This window comes from Anser anser, assembly GCF_964211835.1.
Source record: "Anser anser genome assembly, chromosome: 28".
In the NCBI taxonomy this organism is placed as follows: domain Eukaryota; kingdom Metazoa; phylum Chordata; class Aves; order Anseriformes; family Anatidae; genus Anser; species Anser anser.
The window spans coordinates 3,247,269-3,275,212 of NC_139749.1; the positions used below are offsets into that span (position 1 = coordinate 3,247,269).

The 27,944-nt window shown below is 57.2% G+C and overlaps 1 protein-coding gene and 1 long non-coding RNA gene across 3 annotated transcripts; one reads left to right on the forward strand and one right to left on the reverse strand.

Annotated features, from left to right (window-relative positions):
- Positions 1–158: 158 nt before the first annotated feature.
- On the forward strand, positions 159–3,271 carry LOC310887344. The gene is made up of 2 exons (XR_014575715.1): positions 159–326; positions 433–3,271. It is a non-coding gene; the product is annotated as an uncharacterized lncRNA (long non-coding RNA).
- A 2,701-nt stretch (positions 3,272–5,972) lies between these two features.
- Positions 5,973–27,927, reverse strand: VPS45 (vacuolar protein sorting 45 homolog). Of its 2 annotated transcripts, none has more exons than XR_014575714.1 (15): positions 27,764–27,927; positions 27,196–27,330; positions 26,777–26,837; positions 25,606–25,685; positions 25,167–25,235; positions 24,756–24,893; positions 24,233–24,343; positions 23,013–23,147; positions 22,567–22,680; positions 21,882–22,049; positions 18,551–18,709; positions 17,690–17,907; positions 17,361–17,578; positions 12,948–13,079; positions 5,973–6,523 (listed from the first exon to the last, which is right to left on the reverse strand). XR_014575714.1 is itself a non-coding variant. In XM_083813194.1 (15 exons), exons 1-15 carry the CDS (start codon positions 27,854–27,856, stop codon positions 6,436–6,438), a joined length of 1,713 nt encoding a protein of 570 aa, XP_083669320.1. In that variant the 5' UTR covers positions 27,857–27,927; the 3' UTR covers positions 5,973–6,435. The 2 variants fall into 2 exon arrangements, 1 of the variants encoding a protein (XP_083669320.1); XM_083813194.1 differs by having other exon boundaries at positions 17,361–17,482; positions 17,800–17,907.
- Positions 27,928–27,944: the final 17 nt, after the last annotated feature.

Below are 27,944 nucleotides of genomic sequence, written 5' to 3' on the forward strand. Positions count from 1 at the left end.
GCGCGTGTGACGTCTGGGGTTCACAATAAAGGGCGAATCGCAGCCCACGAGGGTTTTTTTCTTCTTTGTTTCTGACTCACTGCTGATGGGCGGGGGGCACCCCGGCGGACGGGTGCCCGCGTCCCAACCCCGCTCCTGGCCGAGGTCGTGGCAAAACTTCCCGGGATGTGGCAAAGCGGCCGGGAGGCACGGGCAGGGGGCTCTGCCCCGACAGCAGCTGAGATTTTGGACGTGTAACCACGGTTTTGGAAAGGAGGCAGCCCCTGGGGGGGCTCGGAGAAGGGCCCACTGCCCAGCACCGATGCCTGCAGGCAGGGACCTACGCGGTGAGATGTGGGGCACGGCTTCCCAGAACTAAGGAAACGCTTGGCTTTTTTTTTTAAAAACGCCCCTTTTTCTGCTTATTTGTTCTTCCCCGTTTTATTTCTGCAGGTGCTGCGAGTTGAGAACTCCCGGTGTGGGATCACAGACGGGGTTAGAGAGAGGCGCATAGAAAAGAACAAAAAAGAGAAAGGGAGAAACGGTTCTGTTCGGAACGAGGCAGATAAGAAGAAAGAAACAGATCGATCAATCGCTGATCCGTCGATCAATCGCCGATCCATCGATCAATCACCGATCGATCGATCCGTCGGTTGCTTCACGGTGAGAATTTTCCATCCGAGTCGTTAGTCTGGCACACGCCCACACTTTGCCGATCGCAGACTGGATTTTAACCCGAGTACGTTGGAATTAATGCGTGGAGAATACTGATGGTGCACTTGAGCAGGGCCGCTCGTGTCTTTTAAGGCGTCGGGCGGTGGAAGCGCAAATAGCGGAGCGTTTTGGGGGCTTGCGAGCGAGGGGCTGGAGAGACGGAGCCGAGTCCTGCTCCCCACCCAAAAGGTGACCACCTACGGCCCCCGGTGCCTGGGGGGGAGGCTCTCTCCAGCGGGAGAGCTTCGTCATGCCCTTGGAGTTGAGCGCCGTGCCGGGAGGCTGCTCCCCTCCAATGCCCTCCCTCAGGATGCTCAGCACAGCCCGGCGTTGGTGGCTGTGGATATACGGATATATGGATTTATGGATATACGAGTGGATTTTGACTTTTTGAACCAATACACAGCGCCCTAACGCTCGCGGCGCTGGGTGCGCCCGGGCTGCTGCTCCCCGCTGCTTGCGGCACGGTTCTGGCCCCGGCGCCTTTGCTGGGCACCAAGGGGAAGGGCAGCGGGTCCTTCCAACCCCCCTGAGCCTAACTACCCCTTGTTAATTAGAGGGTCCCTTCCCACTCCCCCATCAATCAATGCAGTGTAAAAGGGGCTTTGACAAAACGTGGAAGGCGTCGGGCAGCGCAAACGGCCACGCCGCATCGCCCACCCGGCACAACCGGGCTCTGACGCGGTGCCGATGGCTGGGAAGTCACCGAGCGTCCGCCCATGGCCAAGCAGCGCCACGCTCGACCCGAGGAGGAGGAATTGAGCTCGAGCTGAAATCCTCGGGCTGCTTCGGCAAAGCCGAGGGGCGTAGCTGGCTGCGGCAACCCTGTGGCAGTGACTCACGGTGGGAGAGGATGTGACCGCTGATTCAGGGCTGGAAACATCAACGACTTGCACGGAAGGAAGGGAGATAGGAGGGAGCCCAGCTCACGTTTCCGTGCCTGAAATGGGTGGCCCCACTGCTGGCAGCGACCCGGCCGGTGCTGATGCAGGGTTCGGTGGGCTGGGGACGGGGCGGTTGTGGCCTCCCTGAGCCACCGCTGAGCCAGGCAGGGCAGGGTAGCACGTGGAGAGGTTCTGCTCGTCCCCATGTCCCCGTCCCCGTCCCCGTCCTGCCTGCAGCGAGCCCTGGCCGTCCTGCGATGCGCGCTCACAGCAAGGATGGCCTCGTGCCCAGAGACGCAGGCAACCAGCCCCCAGTGAAATCCCTGCATCTCGCATACCGGAACGGCTAATGGAAGAATTTAGTCCTTTATTAGCTGCTAATGAACTCGACCCATAGTTTAACAGCCTTTGTGTAGACTGGATGCTGGGACGATTTGTTTTCCCAGCTTGGATTTCCAGTAGTATTTTTTTGCAGTGGACGCAGGATACATCAAAAGCACCCGATAAACATCGCCGCAGGAAAAAGCAGCGTGTGGCCCCGAGCTGGAGCGGCCCCCTGGGTGCGAGCAGGCCAGGCAGGAGCAGAAGTGTTCAGATCTCGTGTTAAAAAACGACGACGGTCACTTATTTAGCACCTGGGTCCTCTGAAGGCTCTGTGCAGGGATCGGGGTCCTGCTGCAGGTGCTGGGTGCTGCCAGGGTGCTGCGGTCCCGCACCACGACTCCTCACTGCTCCAAAAACCGACCCCAAATCCCCACTTGTTGCTTTCTTTTGCGTAAGATAAGGCCGTGGCCCGAGAAACAGGGCCTTTCTGCCCTTGTGGCTACGTCCTTCTTGCTGTCCTCAGACACCCTGTTCGCTCCGCTCAGCCCTGATGTTGCAGTTTTCCTCCCCGACGATGTGTTGATTCATAACAAACAGCTACCAAAATATCCTCTTGCTGCAAAAGCAGAACAACAAACACCCTCGGTTTATTTATGCATTTAACACCCCCCCCCCTCACGCCCCCCTGCATCATTTTGCCTCTGGATATCAAGTGTGAAACTGCTGCTCAAGAAGACGAAGCGAGCTTAATTAGGGCATGCGTTTTTCCTCGTCTCTGAGGACAATTACAGCAGTGCTGTTTGGAAAGGGTCGGCTCGGGGGGGTGTCGGACTTCGCAGGGTTTGGGGCTCAGGGTGGCAGCGAGGTGGCTCCCGCAGGGGGCTCCCGGCTCTGCCCACCCCCAGCAGCTCGGGGTTGGCGACGTGGGGCTGGAAGGGGCTGGGAAGGGCAGCAGAGGGACGGGGAAGGGTTTACCTGTAACGGTGAGCGGGTCGGGCTGGGGCCGTGACCTCTTCGGAGCGAGGTCCCACAGCCCCCGAGCTGCCGGAGGAGGTCTCAAACCCTGGCAAAGCTGGAGCCCCCCCGGCACGGACAGCAAGAGGGCTTGGGCTGGATGGGGCTGGACGAGGGCGAGACATTTGGGGACCTGGGGGCGAGGCAGGTCTGCAGCCAACCCCTCCAGCCCGTGGAAAGGCCAGGAGCATCCCAAAGACCTCCGGAGACGCAGCCCAGAGCGATGCCCAGCGGCATTTCCAGCACCTTTCTTCCCAACCTCACCTCACCTCCGGATCGAGCCAGCGCGGGTGTCAGCCCCGTGCTCCTCCTGCAATGTTTTCCCTTTTAACCACGACTTTCCTCCCGGAGGCCCAGATTTATTTTGCATCTCTTATTTAACGGTGTGCGAGGGGGGAGGAGATCAGCCTGCCGGCGAAAACTCGCGGCGTGCCAATGGAGGGGGCAGCTCAAGAGCAAAAATTCGAGGGGCAGGAGAGGTGGGAAACTGCAGCCCGACGATCCCAGGGCGGTCGGGGGCTGGAGGGAGCAGTGGGATGGGAAACGGGGACCTGGCGGGGCTGGAAACCACTTGCAGTGCTTGGATGATGGCCAGGGATTTCGGAGCCGGCTTCAATTCCCCTGGCGCAGCCGGGTCCCGGCACCCATGGGTGCCACCACTCAGGGGCAGAGGCGCCGGGTGCGGGGCAGCGTCGCTGGCGGGGGCAGAACCCAGCAGAGCCCCGCTTCGCCCAGCACCGGGCAGATAAAGAACCGTGCGTGGAGCAAAATGCTTCACTCCCGAGGTGTTTATGAAGTCCTTCTGTTACAAAGAAAGGCTGAGTTGGGAAGAAAAGGGACTTATTTTTATTTCAGGGGGCCCAAACTAGTTTGATGTTTGCTAAATGAACTTTCTCCACAGTTTTGATTCTGAAAAAAAAAAAAAAAACCACCACCCTCCCAACAATTCAGCCGAACGCATTAGCAAAGTGTTTCAATGCCACATTTGCATTTTGCTCTGAAAAAAAAAAAAAAAAAAAAGGCAGCTTTGGCGCAAAAATTTCACCCGGGGCTCAGCATCCTGCGGCGGCGTCGCCTCCCTTTCTCTCCAAACCACGACTTTGCCCTTTGCCTTCCAGCACCTGGGGACGGAGAAGAGCGAGGGGCGTCCTCCCAGCGGCAGCTCCTTCTTGTCCCCGCTCCTTGAGCAGACGCCGGCTGCGATTCCAGGGCTCTTCCCTTTTGCACGGAGCCTGCAGCAGCCGTGGCCGGCCATGCCGAGGAGAGGAGCAGGGCTTTGAATGGCCGAGGCTCCCCCACGTCGCCCCCGCGAGCGCGGAACAATGCGAGCCGAGCCACAAAAAGCCGAGAGCCTCCCACCTCCTACCCAGGGCCCTGCTGGTTCCTTTTCAGCTCGGCGGTTTCTCCGTGAGAAAATGCCCTGGGAAAGCGAGTCTTCGGGGCGGGGGGGCTTTTGTTCGTGATGCCCTAGACCCGAGCCGCAGCTTTTCCTTCCTAAGACGTCAGAGGAAGGCCCCTGGGAGCTGTTTCTCCCCCAGCCGGCGTTATGTGGCCACCAGGAGGCAAATGAATAACCCCACAAAACGATCTCGTGCATCCATCGGCACGGCAGAAAGCCCCGAAAGAGACAGGGGCGAAGCCCAGGGGCTAAGAACCGAGGCGGGGCCGTTGTCACTCCAGTGCTGACCTCCAAAGAGACCCAGGGAGGACGGGCAGCCCGGGGACGGGTGCTTTGGGACAGACGGGGTGCGTGGCTCCAGCAGGTGCTATAAGGATGTAGGAACGCTGGCGTGAGGTCCCCGGCTCGTAGTGCGCAGCCCAGGGCAGGAGCCTGCGGGTTCCCAAGGTGAGCACCCAAACCCCAGCACCTCTCCCCAATGTGCGCCTCTGGTTTGGAAAGCCCCCCAGGGTTTTGTGTCGGGCTCGGGCCAAACCTGCGCTCGCCAGGAAGCCAAAACCGGGGAGACGGCGAAGGGAAAGGCTCAGGAGCTGGACTGACCTGGGAGAGGCCAGTGGAGTCCCAGCCACCGCGGTACCAGGAGCAACATCGGGAGCATCGATGGGAACATCGGAGCCCGCTGGCTAAATAACAGCCAGGCCTGGACACCTCGCCGGGCTCGGCTCCTGTCCCCTGCCTCCAGCAGCCCCACCTTCGAGGCCTGCAGCGCTACGGGGCGTGAATCCTGCAGGGAGAGCAGCAAAACGTGTCAGCTTCCGAGAGGCGCGGATGCAGGCGATGGGCTGGAAGCCCCGCCAGCACCCGGCCCTTCGCAAACAATGCCCGACGGCCCCGAGCGAGGAAGGAAGCGGTCCCTAACGGCGTGCGTGGGAACCCTGCCCCGTGCCCTGACCCCGCTGGTGTCACACCGGAGCCCCGGCGCGGCTCTGCGGCGCACGGAGCATCAATCCTTCAGCACTGCGGGGAGGTTTTCGGGTGGACGGGCGCCCGAGCTTGGAATGACCTTGCTTCAGGGAATGAAGCCAGAGAAATGAGGCCGAGTTCAAGCACTTTCCGTCCACAGCGGCTCTGCAGAGCTCTCAGGGAACGGGAGGTTCAGTCCCGTCTATTTACGGGAAGGCAGGAGATAAGGGAGAGCCCTGCTCCTTGGCAGCAGACGCTCGCAGGAGCCAGGCATCCAGGCTGCTGACGTCTGTTCTGCCTCTTAACCTGTGCTGCTCTCGCAGTTCCTGGACCTAAAATAAAAGGAAATTTGGAAAAAGAAACAAAAAAAAAAAATCCTCCTTGCCTCTCCTGGCTGCACCCCAGGAGCCCCTTCTGGTCCAGCTCCGCACCCCCGAGAGCAGCACCTCTGCTCCCAGCTCTGCTCCAGAATTGCAACGCTCTGTTTCTTTTCAAATCCAGCTTGTTTTGTTACCACTAGAGTAACTTCTATGAGGAAATCATGACACTTTTTCAGCTCACAACACGGGAACAAGAAAAGGGGCAGAGAGCTGCGCTGGTTTAAGGTAACCAGAAGTGAACAGAGAACACTAAGGACGGCGTTCTGCCCCCGTGGCACTAGGAGAAACGTCAGGAACCATCCACCAGGCGAGAGGTTCGGTCAAACGGATCATTTAATAGGGCTCAAAATATACAGACAACCGAGCAGAGCAAAGGTCCTGCAGTGCCCATCACCTTCCAGAGATGCACGTGGGAATTGGGGCCGTCGGACGCGCACTGGGGGGGCTCACCCAGCACCGACAGAGCGAGGCAGCGCACGGCCACCGGCCAGCGCCGTGCAGGGCCTCCGGGCTGCTGCAGGGACTTCTCCTGCGGGCCACAACTTGGAGAGCTCCCGAGAGCTGCGGTAGTGAGAGGGCAGCGAGGGGGCTGCAGCTTGGGGCACGCCCCGGTGCGTCACCTCGGATGCCAGCGGCAGCGTTCGGGTGCTTTTAGTGCACGCGGAGGGTCCTGGCAGGCAGCAGCACGGTGCGGGAACGTCCAGCGCTGCTCCGGAGCCGGAGGGTTCGGTCAGTTTGTGGAAGCTACGGAGGGGCGAGACGGGAATTCCTCCAAGATTCATCGTCTGCTGCTTGGCCTCGGCGGCACTTGAGAGCTCTCGGTGCTTCGGCCACGGAACCCCGCAGCCGTAACCTCCTCGAGGAAGCTGCCGAGAGAAGTTCAGGTTAGCGGAGGCAACGTTTCGCTCACGGAGACCACAGAGAGCGAAGCGCAAAGGTACGGGACGGCAGCGCCCTGCCCTGGGCACCCAAAGGTGGGGCACCCACCACGGGTCACCCCGAAAGGCTTGGGGATGTCTCTCCCCAAGGCCAGGGCCGGCAAGTCTCCCAGGAGGGCTCCCAGGAGGGCTCCCAGGACGGATCCACGTGGGCTCAGCCCGGCCCCGCTCGCCTCCGGTAACAAAGCCAGGAAGGCTGGCGGCCGGGCTCGGCTTTCTGCTGGCTCTCAGCCTTCCTGCGGGGTGATAAGGCAGGAAGGGGCAGGGTGGAAGCCTCCTGCTGAGGCATCCTCGGCATTTTACAGCCAGGGCTCTCCGGAAAGCAGCCCCCTGCCTCCAATTTCTGCCCTACGTACCGCAGGGTTTTAAGGACCGACATCTGAATCTAACTAACGAGCCACGTGGAAACCTCTGGGCACCAGCCATTCGTCGGGGCAGGTCTCAAGGAAGTTTCAGCTCAGTGAAACGCTTAAATGCACACTCAGCTTCGTGCCAGGCTCCCCGTGATTTCCCAAGGGACCCCCTCAACCATGTCCCTGAGCAACGGTCCCGTCGGAAAGCCAAACCCAACACGTTTGGGCTTCTCAGCAACCCCTCGGCCCGCGGAGATCAGCTGCTGGGGGCAGCTGCAGAGGGGAAAAAAAGGCCGGGGCAGGCAGGGGGCGGGCGGCAGCTGGCGAAGACGTCTGCGGGTCCGGGCGGTGGGCTCTGCATCCTGCCCCGCTTCGATACCGAGATACCAAAATGGGAATTTGCGAGCCCGCTCAGTCCTTGCCTGAATCCGTTTCTACTTAAGCCCCAGCAGAATTCCCTGTCCTGCCTTCGGGAGCGGAGCTGGGCTCACGAACACCTGGGAGCCTGCGAAGTCCCACTCGGCAGCGCGCCTCCGAGCCCTGGGCATGGCTGGGGATGGGCTCACAGATCCCAGAATCGTCTAGGTTGGAAGAGACCTCCAAGATCGCTAAGCCTCAGAAACAAGTTGGCTAAAGAAGTCTGGAATTGGGTTAGGGTCTGAGGCTAACTCTGTCCTTTCAGGGGGAAAGCCCCTCGCCAAAGCACAGCACCGCAGCTCCCACGGAGGCTCTGCCGAGGACGCGTTACCAGAACGGTGGTTACTCCGGCAATGCTACCAGTTTCTAGGCTGACTCATGCCTTCGATATGCTGAGCAAGTTATCTGAACGTTAATGCTTTTTTATAAAAAAAAGAAAGAAGAATCAGGCCGTACCACAAACCCTACAGAAAACGTGACTCCCCCAAACCAGGTCCAGCGGCCAAGGTCTGCGGAGCGCAGCCGATGCCAGAAGTGAGCCCCCACGGGGTGGATGTGGAGCACAGCACCGTGCTCCATCGCTTCCCAGGACCCCTGGGGATCCCAGCAGGGCGGTCACGGCCACTCCGGGCCGGGCGAGAATGCAAAACCCCGGAGGGAATCAGAGCCGTGCCCTGCTGCGCCCCCACACCTCGCTCCCTCCGTGGGCACAGGGACCCCGTCCCGGGGCAGCCGCAGGCGCAGCCCAGCGGCGTTTGGCACCCGAGCTCCGGGTAAGTGGGTAAGTGGGTCAGGGTGAATATCCCCTCGGATTAATCCCTGCAGGTTTGTGCTCAACCTGCGCTCCGGATGAGGCGGCCCCACGCGCCAGATGTCCCTCCATCACCACACTCCTCGTTTTCGGAGCTCTTCGCGTCCTGCACTTTGCTGCGAGCGCTCAAAGCCCCCCCGAAATGCAACGTGGGGTCTTGAAATCCTCTTGGAAAGCTACCGAGAACCCGTGGGTTTCACTCCAGCGCGGTTCTGCCCGAATTTAGCCGGTTCCTGCAGGTAATAAAAGGCCGCTATGGTCAGGCACCATCCCGAGAACGAACTCTTACACTCACCATAAATAAAACTCAAAAACATGTTGGCTTTTTTTAAACGTGATCAACAACCCCCCAGTCTTCCAGCCCTTCCGTTACAGCTCCTTACATTACTGGGATAAAACCAGAGAGCTCTACACTCAGGTTGTCATTTATCAAGCGGTCCTACCCAAAACCAAAGCTCTCCGGCACGGGGCACAGCTCTGCAGCGAGCCTTCCCTCGGCTCCTCAGGCAGGAAAACCCGACCAGGAAGGTTCCCTTACCTTTCTGAGAAGCCCTAACAGAAGTATTTTCAGGAGGGCTGCCAAAGTTTCACGAGTAACAGAGGCAGCCAGTCTGGCCTGATCAGAAAAACCCTGAAAATTCCTTGACAACAACAGATTTTTTCCACCCCGTTGGCGTTTCTCAAAGGATCTCCGAGCGCTTCCAAACGCGTCTCGGTGGATCCTCTGGTAATTGCAGCGAGAGGGCTGCCCGGTAGTGGGAACGGAGGTAAAAAAAAATGAAAAATTAAGTGAACTGAGAGGGGACAGACTGACCTGCAGCAAACCTGAGCGTGCGCAGTGTCAGACAAGACTCAGAGTTTTTCTCGTCTTTGCATTTCTGCATTGCTCTGAATTTCACTTGATTTTTCAGCACTCCGGATGCTTTAATGCATTTTTTGCTCCCAGCTCCTGGTTGCAGCCCCCTGGACAGGACGAGAAGACCCAGGGCGCGCTCCGAGCCTCGTCACTGACCGGGCTGCCCTGGGTGATGCCAGGAAAGAGCCCGTGGAGCGGGAGCGCTACGCGGATTTCCCTGCTGGAGGCAGAGGGGGGAAGACAAGAAACACAAATTCTCTCATCCCCTTTAAAACCACGGGGATTTTTTCCAACAGAGGAATAAACTCCACCAACAGAGCCCATTCGCTTCCGTAGCCTGATTTCTTTCCAAGGAATCCCTTTGCCAACGTGCCTCTTTTCAAAGCGTGAGCGCTGTTAAAAGATTCCTGCCTGTATTTTGTGCTCCTACGGACATGGATCCGGGATGACCAACAGTGACAGATCCTCCTTGACATGCTGCAGAGCGGAAGGGAACTTTAAATGGGTACTTTGAGACCTTCTCTGCGAGCACAGAGGGTTGTGTAAGAGCTTTTTCGTCCCGTTTTTAAGCCTCTGGGTGCAGCGCAGCCACCGGACGAGGCAGGGTCTCTCACACAAGTAAGCCTCTCGCAACCTCACAGCTCCAACAACACAACCAGCTCCCGAGGCTCGCCCGTCTCCCGCTTCGTCCGAAAGCAGGCTGGCTAGCCCTCGAGCCACCCCCCACCCCACAGACGCAGATGTTGGTCACAGTTTGAGTTGGACTGGTCAGAACAATGAAAGCAGGGGCTTAGTGTGCTTACACGGGCTGCTCGGCGCATTAATATAGAAATCTCCTTGTTTATTGTGACATATCAGCCCTAATCCCGCAGCAATAAGCAACGGCTCATTAAAGGGAGGCCAGAGGATTACCGCAGGGGTTAGGACGCGATAAAATCTAGGTTTCCTCGCATCAGACACCTCGGTGCGTTGCTGAAACACCCGCGGGCCTCACGCACTTTGCTCGAGTCGCTGTCGGCGTTCGGCGACGGGGAACTTCATTTCTCAGCTCGCCCTGTGTACAGGAGGCCAGTTGTCCCTCGAAAAGCCCTCAAGGTTACTGCCAGCAAAGTGCTAGCTGTTCATTACCCCCACCATGGCCTTTCATCGTTAAGGAAATGTGATTCAAGCCACGAGGGTAAAGCAACTCACCTGGGGCAGGGCTGTTGTCAGAACGGGACCCCCGGCGGTCCTCATCCCGCAGCTCCCGGGCAGGACCTCGTAGTAATCAGCCCTTACTGACCAACAGCCCGTTTTTTCCCCCTTTTTTTTTCTCCCACTTCATTCTTTGAAATGCAAATTCTGATACAGTACCCTCGTTCTTCTGTAAATAATTCAGCGACTGCGCCAAAACGCCATCACGGGAGAAGCCCTCGCTTAGCTAACGTTACCCCTTACAGCACCAACCGACGAAGGGCAGCCCAGCAGGCAGCTGCAAATCTGGAATTTCATCCAGCCAGGACCCGCTCAGAGACCTGCTGCCGCGAACAGAGCAGGAGGAGAGCCGCCCAACGTCACCTCCGAGGTCAGCAGCAGAGCTGCGATGGGAACCTAGAGCCGATCCCCTCCTTCCTCACCCGCCTGCTCGCCACCCTCCTGCCTCCTCCTCCTCCTAGACGGAACGCTGCCGGGAGATTTTCCCCGTCCCAGCGACAGTTTTTGCTGACTCCGCTGTACCGATACACTTTCGGGGCAGGTCTCAACCTCCAATCTGGCGTGAAAAGCTACGCCATCCCAGGCAGCTTCGTAGCGCTTACTCTGTCGGTTCTGTTTGTCGTTGCGCTCAGCGTGGCGCGATGACAGCGCCATCCAGGTCCTCAGCACAGATGCTGGTAGAAGTCGGATGCGGGCCCGTTCGTAGATGTCAAAATCAGCCTCGAAATGCATCGGTAGACGGCAAGGTTACAGCGGATGGGAGGCTGAATACGAACCAGGTTTTATTTTGCATCCTTGCAAGGTTTAAGCTTACTTAATTCCTTTCTTTTCCTAAGTCAGAGAGCAGCTAGTACGTCTGCTGGTCTCTTTTTCTGAGTATTTCTAGGCCTGGCTAAAACAGGATTTAGTTCAGAGGCTACTTTGTAAAGCAGAAGGTTGAGGAAGCTGGGTAATTTGGGCAGGAATCGGCTGATATGTGGGCTAATACAGACTTGCCTTCGTAACCCAGTTCATGAAAGCAATTTGCTTCTGGGCCAGCACCAGTTCAGGAGCTTTCCAATCATCCGCTGTTAAACCAAAGAATGGCCAAATTTTGGAGCAGGCGCTGGGAATTTGCAGGGTTTGGGCATTTTTTTCTTAGCAAATGATGATCAGTCACTGAATTGCCTTGCGGAAGAATTGTTGCTGCATCTGTGCGGGCAGCTTTGGGGCCTGCAGATCCCTTACAGGCATGAAAGGGAAGGGCAAAAGTGCAGAGGGTGTTATAAATACGACCCGGGACTCTAATACAGCAACAGCGCACACACATGGCCTCAACCCAAGCCGTTTTTTAGCCTACGCGCTGCGCTTGGGTCCACCTGTCAGTAACTGAGATCAAAGAGGTGCCTGACAAATGTCTGCCTGCCACCCAGAGCCGTGGTGGTGGCGGCGTGCGCCTCCGGGACACTGCGGAGGCACCCGAAGCTGTCAGCTCGGGGACTTCACCCTGAATGCCGAGAAGAGTAACTTGTCCCTCCTGTTTAGGACTCTTTTTGTCTGCGTTTCCACTCGGGGGCGGCGAAGCTGTCCTTCCCTCCCAGCCCAGAGCTCCCTTCGGGCTCAGAGCAGCTGCTGGACAATTCGAGGGGCTCGCCCCGGGCTCGGATTCCACCACGCTTCCTGCTGCAACACATGGGAGAGCCGTGGGTCACCTGTCACATTCCCGACGTTCCCCTCCTGCTGGTAGCGGCCCCTCAACGTCATCACGGGAGGGACGGAGTGGTGCAGTAGGAGGGAGCAGGGCACGTACTGAAAGAACGCGCGGTTCTTTACTTGGCTAGCAACAAGCTGTGCTGAAAAAAACCCCAAGCGGGCTCAATTTTCACCCGTGGTCTGATATGCAGATGAATAATTTGGGTTTGGGAAATGTTATTTGTGTTTATAAAGAAGTTACTTCATAGTGAATGAACCAGGCTTTCTGTAACGCCAGGAATTTGGGCCAGTCTCAGCAAACAGTCGCAGGTCTCTGTAGGAGCTGGCTGACTCCGTAAATCCCGACTGAGACCCTTGGGAGCGGCTCGCTCGGTGAAATAGCATCGATGCTGCCTGACATGAGCCCTCCCGGCTCCGCCAGTCAGCTGCCCGAACGTTTCAGGGACGGTGACCCAGGAAATCAGCGAAGCTCAGCGCGGGCAGCGCTCCCCAGCGCCGCTCGGCTCCTGCAGGGATTAAGCCCTCACAACGTCTGGCCTCCCAAGAAGGCAACCTGGAGAGTAAAGCGAACCAAGAAGGAAAGCTCCTTTCTCTGGGGAGAAATGCAAAAGGCGCAGCCAATACTCTGCAGGCTCGTGGGCGGCAGAGAGGCAGTGTAATCACGGAGCCCAGTTCTAATCATAGGCGCATCGGCTTCGCTGCTATCGCACGCAGTCGCTCCAGGTTTCAACAGAGGCAACGAGACCACAGGCAGTGCTGAATCCCCGTGTGCTGCACTGGTTTCTCATTCAGAGAGGAGTGCCTGGTGGATTCTAAGCAGGAAAAACTACACACGTCTACTTCCCTGCCCTCAGATCCAGTAAAGCATGTGTTAAACCTTCAGCTTGGTAACACGGCCCTCAGCCATAACGAGCGGAGCGGGGCTCGCACCATTTACACCCGTTTCTGAGTGATAAAGATCCCTCGGGCCTCGCAAACCCACGCCCACGTCGGTGGCTCTGGGTACCCAGCGCGGAGCGAGGCCGTTACCTTTTGGTGTTGTGGATCGTGGTGCCCCCCAGGACGATGCGCACCCCCGGGTTGGTGCGGTTCAGGTTGTAGACGGTCAGCGCCTCTTCGTAGGTCGCCCCTCCGATGACGAAGACGATGATGTCCTGGGGCCTGCAATAAAGGCACAAGCGGTCAGGAGAAATCCTGCACCAGCCACGGGCACCGAGGCAACGATCCTGCAGACCGCTCTCCCCAGGCCATAGCTCGTCTCTGCGATGCGCCGGGCTCAGGACCGACACCACCGCGTGGCCCGTTAAATCACTGGCCAAACATCGCCTCTCCTAAACGTTTACACAACGTGCTCACGGCCCTTAAAAGGATTTTAAGGACAACTGTGCAAAACATTTAACGTGTGATCGAGACCCCGCTGCGGCTGGTAGATCCGATCGGTTCTGGAGCCGAACGAGGACAGCCGCGGTGCGCACACCTCTCGGGCTGGCTTTGAAGGGCACGGATCGGACGCAGTTTCGCTGGCTGATTACAGAACTGTCGGGATTTATCCCCATGTTTACCTCTGAGGTTAGGATTTTACAGAGAAGTAGCATGAGGGAAAACAGGGGGAGAAGGGAAGCGTCATCCCCGAGCGAAGCACAGAACGAGACACGTGCCCTGCACGTTCTGCTCTCACACGAAGGCTGCTCCTTCCCTGCGCCGCCCTCCCTAACCGCTCCGGTTTTCTGCTCTCCGCAACCTCGGAGGGAATCATTTCTGCCGAATCTATGGTGAAAAGGCCTGGGTGGCATCCTGGCAGTGAGCTACCGTCCACCGCTCGAGCCGGAGCGCCTCGCTGCGGAGGAGAGTCAAGCCTCGACACGATTAACTGCCTGCTGCAGCCTCCGAAGCGATCCCTGCTCTCCAAGCAGGTGCTTTTATTAGAGGAGAGCCGCTTGCTGCAGCGACCAAGGCATCAGGCATCCCTCTGCCCTGGGCAAGCTCTGGATCGGTGACAAAGTAAAAGGAGCACAAGGCAGGGATGACCCCGGAGCACACCTGGGCTCCGTGGCTTCGCTTGCTCCCTGCTGAGGAGCCAGCGCGCAGAGCTCCCGGCACCCGTTAGGCGCAGGGGAGCAGCTTGGAGAAGGAACATCGGGGATTTGGGTCTCAGCAAGCAGGGCTACAAAGAGCAGAGCTGCCGTTGGCGTCCCCTGCGCAGGGAGAGGCTGCGAAAGCTCCTGCAGCCTGCAGACAAGCGGGGTTATATTTAGCAGCCCCTGCGCAGGTTCGAGCAGCTCGCGAAGGCAGACGGAGGGTTTCGCACCGCAGCGCCAGCGCCCGTCACCGAGCCGTCCCCAGGGGACGGAGCAGGGCCGTGCCTCCTCCTTAGAGCTTTGGGAAACCAGATGCAAACGTGCCCGAGTCTTTTGGGAATGGGACTCCAAGGGAAGGGGAGGCACGGCGAGGAAGTGATCCGACAAGCCGCCGTCGGTTGTCAGTAGTAGACCGAAAATCCTCACGAGCCCGATTTTGTCAGCTCGTGCAGTCCCCAGCACCATCACTTACATATTTCGGGTCAGAGCTGTTAGAAGCCCGAGGAATTTAGGGGCAGAAGTGGCACGGCTGGGCCCTGAACACAAGGCAAAACCACCCCGAACACAAGGCAACGTGTAGGATTTAGCAGGAGCGCTACTTCTCCTCGTCCTCAGGGCAGCGAGGACTGTCTGTGAGCTCAGACACACCAAAAAAGGCACCAAAAAAGGAGCTTTTGTGGTCGCTGCCCGAGGAGCCGCCTCAGCCACCCCCCTGGGTGCGTGTCAGCTGCAGGCATTTCGGGAGGGTCGGCCGGTTCCGAATTCTTCCCCTCCTTGAGAGGGCGAAGAGGAACTTTCCCTTCAAAGAGACTCGGGGAGGGGAAAGACCCTGCCCTGGCTTGAGGGCGCGGAAAGCCCTGAACCGGACGGCAGCGGCGAGTCCTCGCGTCCCACATCTGAACTTCGACGGGTTTTCGGAGCAGGGCTTGCAAGACGCAGGTGGCTGACGGCGGGACCTTAACGGCAGGACCTCCAGGGCTCCCCGGGGAGCAGCGTGCCCCAGAGGCTGCTGCGGATCCTTGTTTGGTTTTATAGACGCACCAGTGACAGAGCTGTCCCGCGGTCTGATTGCGGGCTGCTTGGGTACGAGCTGGGCTCCGGCCATCTTAGGTAAGCAGGATCGGGGCCAGCTGCTCCGATCCCAAATGCCCTATTAAGAGCAATTCCCAGGCCGAGGCGTAAACAGAGCAAAAGCTCCACCCAAAGGGGAGGCCTGGGCAGAGCCCGGCAGCGCCCGGAAGGTCTCACAAAGCTCGCGAGGCGTTTGGAGGCATCTCCTCCGGCTCCCACCGCTCGCTGCGAGGGAAAGAAGCTTTAGGTATTTTTCTAGCCAGCAATCTCCAGCAGCAAGGTGGGGGGGACTGCAGGCTTGCGGCACACCAGGAAGGATGATATTTAACGCAGCGGGAAGGAAAGGAGAAGCAGAAGAAAGCAGAATTGCTTCTTGCTCTCTCCTAGGAGCTCAGCGCTTTGCAGATTCCCTTTCCTTCGCTGCTGCCAATTTCCACAGATGAATCTGGACCACGAGCTTCTCCTCCCTCGCAGGAGCGTCATGTGTAATACAGAAAGAAATAGTTAAAAAGACTCCTTTCGCATTCTTTGCTGCTCAAGCCACTGCCTCCCTTTGATCAAAAAACACAAAGCTTTTCGCCCTGACCTTCTGCTGAACCCCTGCCAGTCGCTGTAACGCCGTCCTCCGCCAGCAGAAAGCCAGGAGGAGGACAGCCCAGCTCGCCTTGGGCTCTGATTCCGTGTACAGAGTTTTGGGAAATTATTAAATGCAAATTCCTTGCTCAGCTCGTTTGGCACAAAGGCAAAGCCGTAAACTGGCCCCCTTCTCTCCCAACCCTTACAGCTCAAACCCTTTTTAAGATGAGCCCCCGTTTTTAGGATGTTACAGTTTGGCAGCTCCTTCTCTTTTGGATTATTATTTTACCAAAGCTACAGGACTCACGCTGGTTAGCTACGGGACAAGGCTGCAGCTGCTGCGGGAAGGGAGCGAGGTGGAAACTTCATTTCCCTTCTTCCGACTTCTGCTTTGCTTTAGTTCTAGGTAGGAAGCAAGCCCTTCCCATGCCCCCCAGAAGAATTATTTGGGTGCTCTTTGTGGCGGGATTCTCAGGGGTAGGTTCCTGTGCCTTCTTCCAAAAACATTTAAAGGGGAAATCCGAGTGAGACACAACTCAGCAGTGTAACAGCACTGAAAGCGAGAAGATAAAGGTCAGAAGGCCACTTCCAGCTAGCTCAGGACCAGCCCAGGTCAGGGATGCCTGGATGCAGCTTCTGCTGTTCTGCCCGCTTCATTTCAGACCCCAGATCCTTTCTGTTGGGCTGAAATCCATCTCAGTCAAGAGCTGGTTTCAAGGAGAGACGACAGCATTCCTGCTGCCGGGGAGGGCCCTCGATATCTCACATTTATTGAAACTGCCCAGCAACCCCGTCCAAAATCCACCATTTTAGTTTTAAAGGGAGAATGTGGAGCGAGGCAGATACCTTCCGGCCTCCCAAGGACATACCCAAACAATTTGTCTCTTTTATGATTATAATTCGGTTTTTTAATTCATAAATGAGGTGATTTATATCCCCTGCTGTCGGCCTGGCATGGGATTTGGACGCTCCCCTGTTACAAAACACATTTTTCCTTTCATCAAACATCCCAAGGCAGGGGTAGGGAGGAAGAGCAGCGTGTGTGTGCCACAGAAGCTGCACAGAATTCACAGAAAGGAAAGCGAAGAACCAAACAAAGCAGCGGTTTGTCCGGAAAGCTGCTAGAGAACTTGGGGTCTTCCCTCTGCCCACTCAGTGCCCTCATCTGAGGCCCGTATTTATCTGTAATGACTTCACCGACAACAGATTAGCTGAGCTCCAGCAAAGTCAGCTAGAAGCAGACAGCCAGGGCCCTTTTCAATTACAGTTATTAGCCACATTCAGCAAGATCCCGTTCCGCTCAGAAATAGTAACTGGCTCAGAAGGGAGAGCTAGCAGTTGGACTATTTTTGGGACTCTGCAAATAAACGCCAGATGGTATGGAGTGAAGTTAGGGGGCATGCTGAAATCCATCATGTGAACATCCCGGCAGCTTGGTGCAGTGGCATTCTCCTTTACCTAAGCTCTTACAACAGGAACGTCAGGTCTTGATGTCTTGGCCAGCGCTGAACACGAAGAAAGGAAGCCCTTATTTCTGTCTTAACAGCCCTCCCCAGCACCTACCTGAGAGCACAGCCACCACCTACGTGATCAGGACATTTCTTTGACGAGCCCAAGGTGTTTTTTTCACCCAGGGACAAACAACAAAGCAGGTGGCAGCAGCAGGAGGAGCAGGAGTGCTCCAGTTCCCAGCTCTGTCCTACAAGGCCCCACATACCTGTCCCGGAGAGTGTTGGGCCCCAGGTAGGGGTACTGGCTGTCCTTGAGTTTCCCTTTGATGAGCTGGTCTAGCGTTTCTTGCAGGAGAGGCTGGTGCTGGGTATACACATTCTCAACACCCTGCAGTGCAGAAGAAGCTCCTGTTACGAATTAACACAGCGAGGCAGCAGGCTGAGATGATCAGCAAAGCCACGTTCAAAAAGCACCAGCATCTATCTGATGGATACAGCGAGCGTTAGCCGTTGAGTCGAGGTTTAGAGGGACTTTTCAGCAACCAACTCCCACCGTCTACGTGAGAATTACGCCCTAACTGCTCCGTGCACTTACTATTAAACTCCGAAAGCCACGACACGTGGCACTGCAGCTCATGAGAGTCCTGCTCTGTGGCTGTGATTCTGGCTACAGCTGTCATTACTTCACCCGTGGCAGAGCCGTACCTTCAGACCTTTGAGGAACTGTTTGGTGATGGCCACAGCGTCCTTGGGACTGAACAGGTCGCTGCCCCGGACCCGTTTCCCTCCGTACTCCACAACAGCAGACACCAGCTGTACAGAGAGAGGCAAAAACAGAATCTGTTTAACATGGGAAATCAGCTTCCAGGCAGATACTGTCCACTCAGGACTCAGAAGAGACACCTTCCCCCTCTCCAACAAGAGCCCCTGCGCCGCGACGCTGCCTGCACGAGGAGAGGGGCTGTCGTTCCCACAGCCTTTTGCAGGGCGAGCAGATCCTCCACACGAGGTGACATCATTCTGCTTCTCCACCCCCTCTCCAGCTGCTCGCTGCGTTTGCCAGGCGCTGCCACCCTCTCCCTCCCAGCCTGGCTCCTGCCGCGGGCTCGGTGTGTCCCTTGCTGCAGCCACTGCCTCGCCAGCAGGAGCTGGGGGCAGGCGAAAGGAGCGCGCACCAGGCCCTGTGTCCATGCCCCACGCTGGTTCTAGCAGCCTCCTGGCACGCACGCCACCTCTGCTTCACTGAAATCCTTCGTAACATCACTGATTTGGGGGATGGGAGTTAGGGAATTAGCTGTGAAGCAGCACCTGCTGACCTCTGGGCCCTCTTTGCGGTGGCAAGCCACCAAAAGGAGCCTTGTGCTACGCCGAGGCACCACCAGCAGGCACCTTACCACCGAGGAACACATCCCACGTCTCCCTCCTGCCCCAGCAGAAGGGGAAATGCGGCAGTTACCTTTCGGTATTTGTCTGGCACCCCTCTGTTCCTGAGGTCCGCCAGCAGCCCCGGCAGGCTGTTGCTGCTGTGGCGCTCGTAGTGCAGGGCGTAGAGCATCACCAGCCGCGCGGCGTCGAGCTCCGTCACCTTGGGGTTCTGCAGCAGGCGCCGCACGTTCTGCAAGAGAGGGGGAGCAGCGGTAACGGAGAGGCCTTCGGAGCACGTTGAATCGGACTGAGAGCGAGCCCACTGCCTAGCAACAAAACTGCACGGAGGAGGAACGCGAGGGAATTAAACTGGGAGGAAGTAAGGAACGGATCCGAGCTTCTGGTGCGGTCAGAGCGAGCGGAGCACGAGCTGCTTTTGCGGGCCTGGGGATTCGTAACCTGGTCCTGGCGTCCGCTCTTAGCTCCCCAAAATGTGCTGCAGGGAGAACTCAGCTTGGCGTGAGCCTCCCCTGCACGGGGCCATCAGCAGGCCCGCGTAGGAACGTTTCCTCTCCTCTCCTTCCCAACTGGAGTGAAGCAAAAGCTGGCCCGCAGGTCGCTTCAGGAGGCTGTCAAGAGCAAGGAGCGAGCACGACTGCGCAGATTTTGTTTTCTTTTCGGAAGGTGTGGAGGAGCAGCATCAAATTCTCGGGCAACCTTCGGGTGTGGGAAGCAGAGGGACAAGCATGAAGCGCTTGGAAGCACTGGGGCCTCCTCATTCCAAGAAAAAGGACTTATTTCCTCTCTGCACCCCCTCAGTCGCTGGGTAGAGCCTTGGAGCTAAGGGAACACACCCGAGAGCCAGGCTGGGAGCTGGGGGGAGCAGTGGGAGTGAGAAGCTTCTCAGCTCTGAGCTCGGAGGTGGCTCTGGCAGAAGAGGCACCGACTGCTGGAGGTGCTCGCAGGCATCTGGTCGGGGCTGGGCAGATGCTCGAGTACACCCCAGAGTCTGAAATTCTCCCCGTGCTGAACGTTAAAAGCAAAACATTCAGCCTACTTTAGCTCCGACGCAGGGAATTAGAGGAGCTGCCAGTTGTACAGCTGCAAAGTGGCACTTCCAAGCGAGGGACAGAACCAGCTAGGATTTTTTCCACCCTAAGCAAACGCGACCTTGAAACGCTCCAAAAACCCCAGCGTATCTCTGCAGGGCTCTCCCACCCTCCCAGGACAGATAGGCAGAGCGGAAACATTCGGCCAACAGCTGTGAAACAATGTTGGGAAAGCGGTGGTGTCTCCCCAGCTGATTCAGCTCCGCTTGCCATTATCTGCCCAGAAATATGGGGTGAAATCCTGGCTTGGAGGAGGACCCCCGAGGCGAAGGGTAAAAGCCTCATTAAGGTCAGGGCTTCACCTGCACGGGGAAGGACGGAGTCGTCCCACGGAGAGGTCTGCTTGCGAGCTTTTTGGCAGCCCGGCAGCACTGCCCGTGCACGCGGGGAGCTCGTGGAACAGAAAAGCTCTTGTCCAGCTCGGGAGGTGGGATCCCAAACCTCCCCTTAAGGCTCCCGTGCAACGTCGGGATTAATGAGAGCAGGGAAAGAGTAACCAAAACGTACTGTGCTCGGGGGCCCTGGGCCGCCAGAGAAATTAACAATTGCTGAAGTTACATTGGGGGGAGAACAATCCTGCCTTTATTTCGTGCGCTGCCTTGTTCATTGTGTCCGTGGCCTTGCCCCTGCGCTGCCGTTAGGAGACTGCGACAGGGAACGGGGCAGCTCCAGAGATGCCAATCTGCCTCGTGCAGAAAGATCCCGGATCTTTTTTTGCAATTTTGCATTTATTTTCTAGCTACTACGTGGCTTTCAGTCACTCTCAGTTGTCAGAAGCACGCCAGAGCTCCTTCGGCGTGGGGCTGTGACCAAACTTTAGCACTGTGAGAAGGGCAGAAACACCCATTTAGGGCAGAACAGGACCCAAACGAGCACCAGGGTGAGCTCCAGCGACCACCCTGCGGCTCGCGGTGGGGCTCAGCTCCCTGCCTGCCCCTCTGCTCACCTCCCAGCACGGCCACGCTAACCACAGCGCTGCTGCTGCAGCTGCCTCAGCACCACGAGGTCGTCTCGTCCCTATGAATCTGACACAACTTTGAAAAAGACAGAAAAGGAGACCAAAAACATCTCCAATGCCAAGCACCCGAGTCTCAGCATCAGCGCTGGGCGCTGTGTTAGTTCCTCAGCAGCAAACCTGCTTGGAACAGCAGGAACAGCAGCTCCCAGCGCAGGCACGGTGTGCTGAAGGATCACAAGCCAAATCTTTGACTTTTAACCTGCACAAGCTTGACCCAGGAGCTGCGATATAGCAAGAGAACCTCTGAAGAGGTTTCCAGCAAACACATTCTATGGCTACAACCTCACTTCAGCACCTGGTCCTCTAAATCCTACCCAATATAAGCCATCAGATCGCATCTCTGTGCTCCCAAATCTACGTAGCTGCAGTGACTTCAAGGGGCCTGTCCGGCTTCACATCAGCTCAGGACCTGGCAGCAGGTGGCAGTGCCTGAAGAACTGATCTTATCGCTCAGCCACCCACCTGGAGCACTCAGTAACAGCCAGAGAAGACGGGTGTTTCAAACCCGTTGGAGATGCTCAGCTTTATTTTCCTGTCCAGGTGTTGTAGCGTTGTGTAAAGGAGCCCGTTACGCAGCGTAACATCTATCCTAGCCACAAAAAAATTAAGGAATCGCTTTTTAATACTGAATCAGTGGCTGAACTCTGCTCTAACACAGCCCCTCTCGACAATGCTGCTATTTTCCCTGACTAGGCAGCAGCCCCAACCCGTCGTTATCGACGTGCTGTCAGATGTGAGGTCAGGTCACGGAATCCAGCAAGCCAGCACGAGGTCAAACCTCCAGTCTATACTCAGCTATAATAGAAGCCTCTTTTAGGCTTTTGCAGTCCTCTTTGCCAACGAAATCTTTTCTCTAGGAGGCTTTTTGCTGTTTTTTATTTAAAAAAAAAAAAGGTAAAACCCAAGACCTCAAGGAGCAGTCTGGTTTAGGCGACTTCATGGTTTCCATTTTTTAACCAGTGCTGCTCAGGGGGCCAAGCTCTGATTTACTGGTGCCTGCGGGCAGCCTGCCAGGAGCCAACTGACTGCATCTAACGCAGGAACGCCGCATGTGAAATGTAAAGACAATCTGCAGAGATGCTTCTCCAGCCAGTTATTAACTATGATTCATCCTCATCTGAACCGAACGGGTAGGAGAGGAGCAATCCCAACCCCCAGTGCCCCAGCCCTGCGGGATATCTGCACGCACCGCTCCCCCTGGTTTTCGGTACCAAACCTCCATCAACCGGGGGGGGCGACGGGATCAAAGTAGGAAGATTTAAAGGATTCACGGCGAGGTGCTGAGCCCCAGGTACCTGCAGGGCACTGGAGTGGTCGTTCTGGCAGGCCAGCTCCTGCTCCACCTCCGACACCTCCAGCAGGTTGCGCTCGGCCACCAGACGGGAGAGCTCGCCCACCACCGTCACGTGCTTCGACACCGTGCCGGACATCTTCTTGAACTGCGGGTAGTTCTCCACAAACGCCTGCAGAGGGGAAAGCAAAGCAAGCCATCCTTTAAATAACAGCAAAAACCACCCAGCCCGCCCCTGGGTTGCACACAGGCACTAATTTGCCTCACCGTAAGCGAGCCCGGTGCCGGTATACATATGCTCACGCCCCCCAAATCCAGAAGCCCCGAAGGTTTCTCCAATTACAAGATGTTTGGCTGCACTTTTGGTTTCCTCTTTAAACACGAGGATACGGAAAGTATCTCCAGAGACGTTGCCAGGATTCTTTAAATCTTCAGCGGTGACTAAATTAACGGCCCGTGCTCGGAGCAGCTGCCAGGTGAGCCAGCTCAGCTCTAAAGCCCGCGCAGCCATGCTGGGTTAAGCCAAGCACTTAAATGAGGGCTTACAGGTTCAGCTGGGGGGCTGCTGGGTTCCTGCAAGCTCTGAGCAGCAGCTTAGAGAGCAGGCAGAACGAGCAAGCTTGTAGATTGTGCTGCAGAGCGGCCTAGAGAAGTGTCTGGCCTCCAGTGAGACACCACGTTGTTGTTACCTTCATATCCGCTATGGATTCCAGCTTCTGCTGCTCCTTGGGTTTCCTCTTCTGGAAATCCTCCATGAGGTTCTTGATGTTGCTGCCGATCTCGGCGAAGTTCAGGTACATGTTCTGCAGGGAACAAGAAGGGGACGTGAGAGAAAGCCGCTTGGGCAGGAGCCTTGGTGCACTGACGCACCACCGCGCATCGTCTGCCCAAGACCCAACCGAGCAGGCAGCTCTGAGGCAGGCCCAGGTTTTGTTTAAATCCCTGAACCAGCCGTGTTATTTGTCATCAGATGTCTTGCATCACACATCAATTCCACCCCACGTAAGCTATACGTCACCACCCTGACGCCCGAAGCAACCGGGAGGATCCTTCTGCATGGCAAAACCAAGCACGGGACCTGATTCCCAAACTCGGCCCCTCACCGGGACCCCACCCACCAGACGACGGCACCTACGTTGGCGTAGAACTCGTCGTTCTCGGCGGACAGGACCACCTCCCGGAGATCCTTGCTTATGCCCGGCACGCGAGAGAGGTCGATGCGGTTGTTGTTGATCCCCAGCAGCTCGTGAACCATGGCCTGGTACGTCCACTGCCAAGGATGGGGACAGAGAGAGGCAAGCGGTGGCTTCAGCAGGACAAACAGCACCATAGGGCAGAGCTCAGGCTAAAGTCCAAGCCGCTCTGCTTCCCTGCAGCAGCACACTGCGGCTCGAAGCGTGCGTTCCCCAAACTTTTGCCATCAGAATAAATTCTGTGGCGCTCAGAGCGGCTTCTCGCTGGCGCAGACATGTGGGAACACCACCCCAAAAAGAACGGTGCTTGGGACTGATCGTTCTGCTCAGCTAGCTCTATTTTCTCCTCTGCCTGCGAAGGGCCACGTATTTTTGGCTGCAGGGGTTCCACGGTTACAAACTGTTTAATTTCCTACGTGCTTCTGCGCTCCTGAGGCAGCGGGAAGAGCGTGTGTTTCTGCACACCAGCGAATCACTATATTCACCCGGGGAAGATGAATGCTAATGGAGAGAGAACTGAAAGCTGAGGGGAGTGCTGATGTGCCTGACGCTCCGTTTACATCCACCTGAATCCCTCTTCTGGATGCAAAACCTCCCCCGGAGCAGCCAAAGCTTCTGGTGAACCCTTCTGAGGCCGTCGCCTGCTCGCCAGGCTGAGCTGGGGCCGAGCAAACGGTGCAGAAATGAAAGGAGGGAAAGGGGCTGAGGGCGAGATCTGCAGCAGCAACCCAAAATCACAGCAGCTATCAACAGCACGGAGGGGGAAAAGCACCCCTATAAGGTTGCTCAGTGAACGCGTGCTACCGAGCAGCCTCGAGAGCTAAACCCTTGGGGAGGACGCTGCCAGGGCACAGGGCTCGCAGGGCAAGGTGTGTTTTGGGGAAGTGGTCGTGGTCTGGTCCTCCAGGACACCGGTGCCACCTGCCACCGAAGCCGGCACGCACGATCCGTGCTCGGCAGCTTGAAAAAATCAAGCCAGGAGACAGAAGAGGGATTTCAAAAAGAGCAGGGGCAACACTTGTCTCTTTTTTTACCTTCTGAATATAAACCCCGCCCTGTCAGGCTGCGAACTCCACCTCACTGCTGCTGCACAGGGCTCTGTGCACCGCCAGGACCCGTGGTCCTCCCTCAGCCCCTCGGCCGACCGCGATGATTGATTCACCTGGTTGAGCAGCGGGGTGATGGCATCGTCGGAGCGGTCCAGGATGAGGAGCAGCGGAGGAACCTCCGTGCGCCGAAAGTCGAACAGCTCGTATTCCTTAGTGATCACTTGCTGGTGAGAAAAGGAGGAAAAAAAAAAAAGCCATCTGAGCACAGGTTTACCTGGAAGAAGTTCCCTCTTGCTTTGGGCACGGGTGAACAAAAAGTTGTGCTGCTGTCTAAAGCTGCAGAGCCGCTGATAAAGCGCTACCTGCTCCCAAAAGGCGCCAGGTAACCCACCACAAATTGTAAGAAATGAGGGTGCAAATTGTGAGACGTGTGAGAAATGAGGGTCTTCACCTCTTTTACAGGTTTTTTCAGAGACAAGGGACGTGCCCTGCCCAAAGCCACAACAAGGAAACGGCAACGTCTCCGAGAATCAGCTGAAGAAGGGTATTTCCTTCAAACACATCGACTTCTCAACAAGTTTAAATCAAACCAAGTTGCCAAACTCATTCGGCATCACGGCCAAGCTCTCACCACACCTTCACGCACTCGGCAAGCCTCTTTGCCGGCTCGGAAGAGAGCTGGTAGCGAATCATGGGGCATTTCTTCAGAGACAGCAGCAGAGCAGTCAGCCCCTGAGTCGTCCTGGCCAGCTGGGCTGGATCCCAGTTGCGGCCCTGGAAGGAGAGGTTGCAGCTAACACGCACACGCCACCCCCACGCGCGTCTTTGTAACTGGATGGATATTTTGGCTGAAGGAGGGGGAAACAGCAAAGGCCCCGACCCCGATCCCCCGCTATTCCTCTCCTTGCCAGTCCCTTTGAAGGACCAGCTGCCCCCTCACGGACCGCACCCCGCAGCCAGCCCGCCACTGCGCCCAGTTCGCCGCGGCTCCTGGTCTGTCTAACCACAGAACGAGGCCCTGGAGAGGAGCGGTGCCTTTCTCCGTACCTGGCAGCAGCCCAGGAGGTTGAGAGAAAAAACGTGGGGATTCACAGCAATGTAATCTCCGTAGAATTCCTGCCAAAAAGTGAGAGCAAACGCAGTCAGGTGTCTTGCCAGCCCTTATTCGGCCCACAAAGGTTCGTGTTCTAGCATCAGCGACGCTAAAACCTAAGCACTGCCCAAACTCATCGACACCGATCGTTTCTCCTCCCTGAAAAGCCACTTTCTGGTGTGTTTGTCGATGTCGCAGACAACATTTGGCAGCCTGGGGACAGGCAGATGACAGCAGGGGCTCTGACAGTGGAGGGCAGGGAGAAAAAGGGCAGGCCTGGGGTGTTTTTTGTGCAGTGCTCCTGCGCGCTGTTCAAGAGTCCTCAAGTTTGCACCTTTCACCGCCCCAGGGCTTTTGGATCAAGAAATCTACTTAAAAATATTCAAAATTCACCTGGACTTCTGCCACGACTTCCTGCTCATCAGCCTCGGCTAAGGACTTGATGTCACTCTTGCTGATCACGTTGCTGAAATCTGAAAGAGAACAACAGCACGAGCCCGGTCGGGCGCCGCCAGTGGCACGCAGCGCAGGAACACAGCCTGATCTGATTTCCCACCGGAGCGGATTGCCACAGAGCTCGTTTGACTTTACCCCTGCAATTATCACGCAGAGGTTTCAGGCTGGGAGGGAGCTCACACAGAAGGGAGCTCACACTCTGAGCCCCACGCCAGCTTTCTGCCGCTGGTGCCAGCACCCCGTGTGTGACTGCTGCACTGAATCCAGATGAGGTGGTACGGGGAACGCGCAGCAGGACACGGCGGCTCTGGGAAGGCAGGGCTGGCTCCCTTCTCCCCTCCCTGCTCCACCAGGCAGCCCCACAGCCGGCAGATTTCCACGAGTAAGAGACAAACAAGGTGAAACGGCTTGGTACTGGTACAAGCATCTCGCATCGCTGTCAGCCAGGAGCTTTGTCCTGCGGAGCGACGCTGACATCTAGAGGCCGCCTCGGCTCCTTCCCCAGAACCTCAGGAAAGCTGAGGCTTGGACTTCAGCAGCTGCAGCTGTTCTGGTTAACTTCCAAACCCCCCGAATATTGTACAGCATGAGCGAGAAACACCTGCCTGATGCAGCAGGCATTACAAGATGCCTGCTACAAGTTCAGCCCTAAGCTGGGCTGTGAGGTCTAATGCTGCCTCTAAATGATTTACCTTCAAGACTTGGGTCAGCCTCTCACCCTGTGCACTTGTTTCCCTTCTAATAAGGGCACTTTGCTGCCAGCATTAGCCTTCCCTCCCCCTTTTTTGTGTTTATGAAGCAACACGAAGTTATAAAACCCCAGAAATTTTCAGAAATAAGCCATAACAGAGCAATACAAGTTTAAGGTGCTGCTTTGCAAAGATCTTTTAGGAGTTGATTCAGTTTAACTGTTTTATTTCATACGCATATAACCTTGGTTAAAATGATTTGGTGATTTAAATAACATAAAAACTAGAACTCAGACACTTTTGGCATTTTTAAGTGTCTGAGGGTGGTCATACTATCTTGCATCAGTGTTTTCTGCTGAGCATCAGGTCGGGCTCTGGCCGCAAAGCCTGGCTTATTTGTTAAAACAGAATGCACTTACAAATGAAGTAAATGCTGTACTTCGGCCTCCGCAGCTCCTGAATGAGATATTCCACGTTCTCCTGAACAAAAACAGAACCGGGGAGAGATTTAAAACCGCTGCTGCGGTGTCAGAGGGGACGAGACTCGTCCACGCCTCCTGCTCGTCCCATCGGGGTCCCTCATCCCAACCTGTGGAGCAACGTCCCCATCCCCCTGCGGTACGTGACAACGGTGAGGTTAAGCACAAGCAGGATGTGGGCCCGCGCTGGGTGGAGGGTCAGGAGCAGGGTTGGGTTTTTGGGGAGCTCAAAGCCCACCTTGTTCCTGCCCCCGCCGTGGGCACCACCCCTGCCCCCAGCCCAGGCTGCCCAAAGCCCCCCCCAGCCTGGCCCCCGTGCCGCACCTCGGGCCCAAAGCTGCGCTCGGGGAGCTCTTTACCTTGGTGGGGCGCAGGAAGCAAATGGCTTTCAGGTGCTTCATCGGCTCCCTGTTGAAGGAGTCGATGCGCTCGAAGAGGTACACCTCCTTCTGCAGGATCTCCGACTGCGTGTACACCATGCTCACCACGCCGGTCTGCGGGAGAGGCCGGCCCCACGCGTCACCCCGGGCCCCTCACATCACCCCCAGCCCCACACATCTCCCTGGACCCCACACATCTCTCCAGGCCAGCCCCACACGTCCCCCCCCAGGCCCCACACACCATCCCCGGCCCCACACATCTCCCCAGCCCCACACGTCCCCTCGGGCCACACGTCGCCCCTGGTCGACCCCATACATCACCCCCAGCCCCACACATCCACCCCCCGGCCCCAAACGTCCCCCCAGGCCCCACACATCTCTCCAGATCGGCCCCATACACCTCCCCCGGGCCCCACACGTCTCCCCGGACCCCACATATCCACCACCCCGGCCCCACACACCTTCCCCGGACCCCACACATCGCCCCAAACCCCAGACGCCGCCCCCCCCAAACCCCACAGATCGCCCCCCCCAGCCCCCCGCTCACCGTCTCGCGGTCCATCAGCAGCACCTTCATGCCGGGCCCGCTGTCCTCGATCATTTTCGCCACGTACTGCTTCACCGCCAGCACCGCGTTCATCTCGGCCCGGCTCCGTCCTGCCCGGCCAAGCTCGGCTCGGCTGTGCCAGGCCCGGCCCGGCCCCGCTACGCCGCCTCCCGCCGGCCCC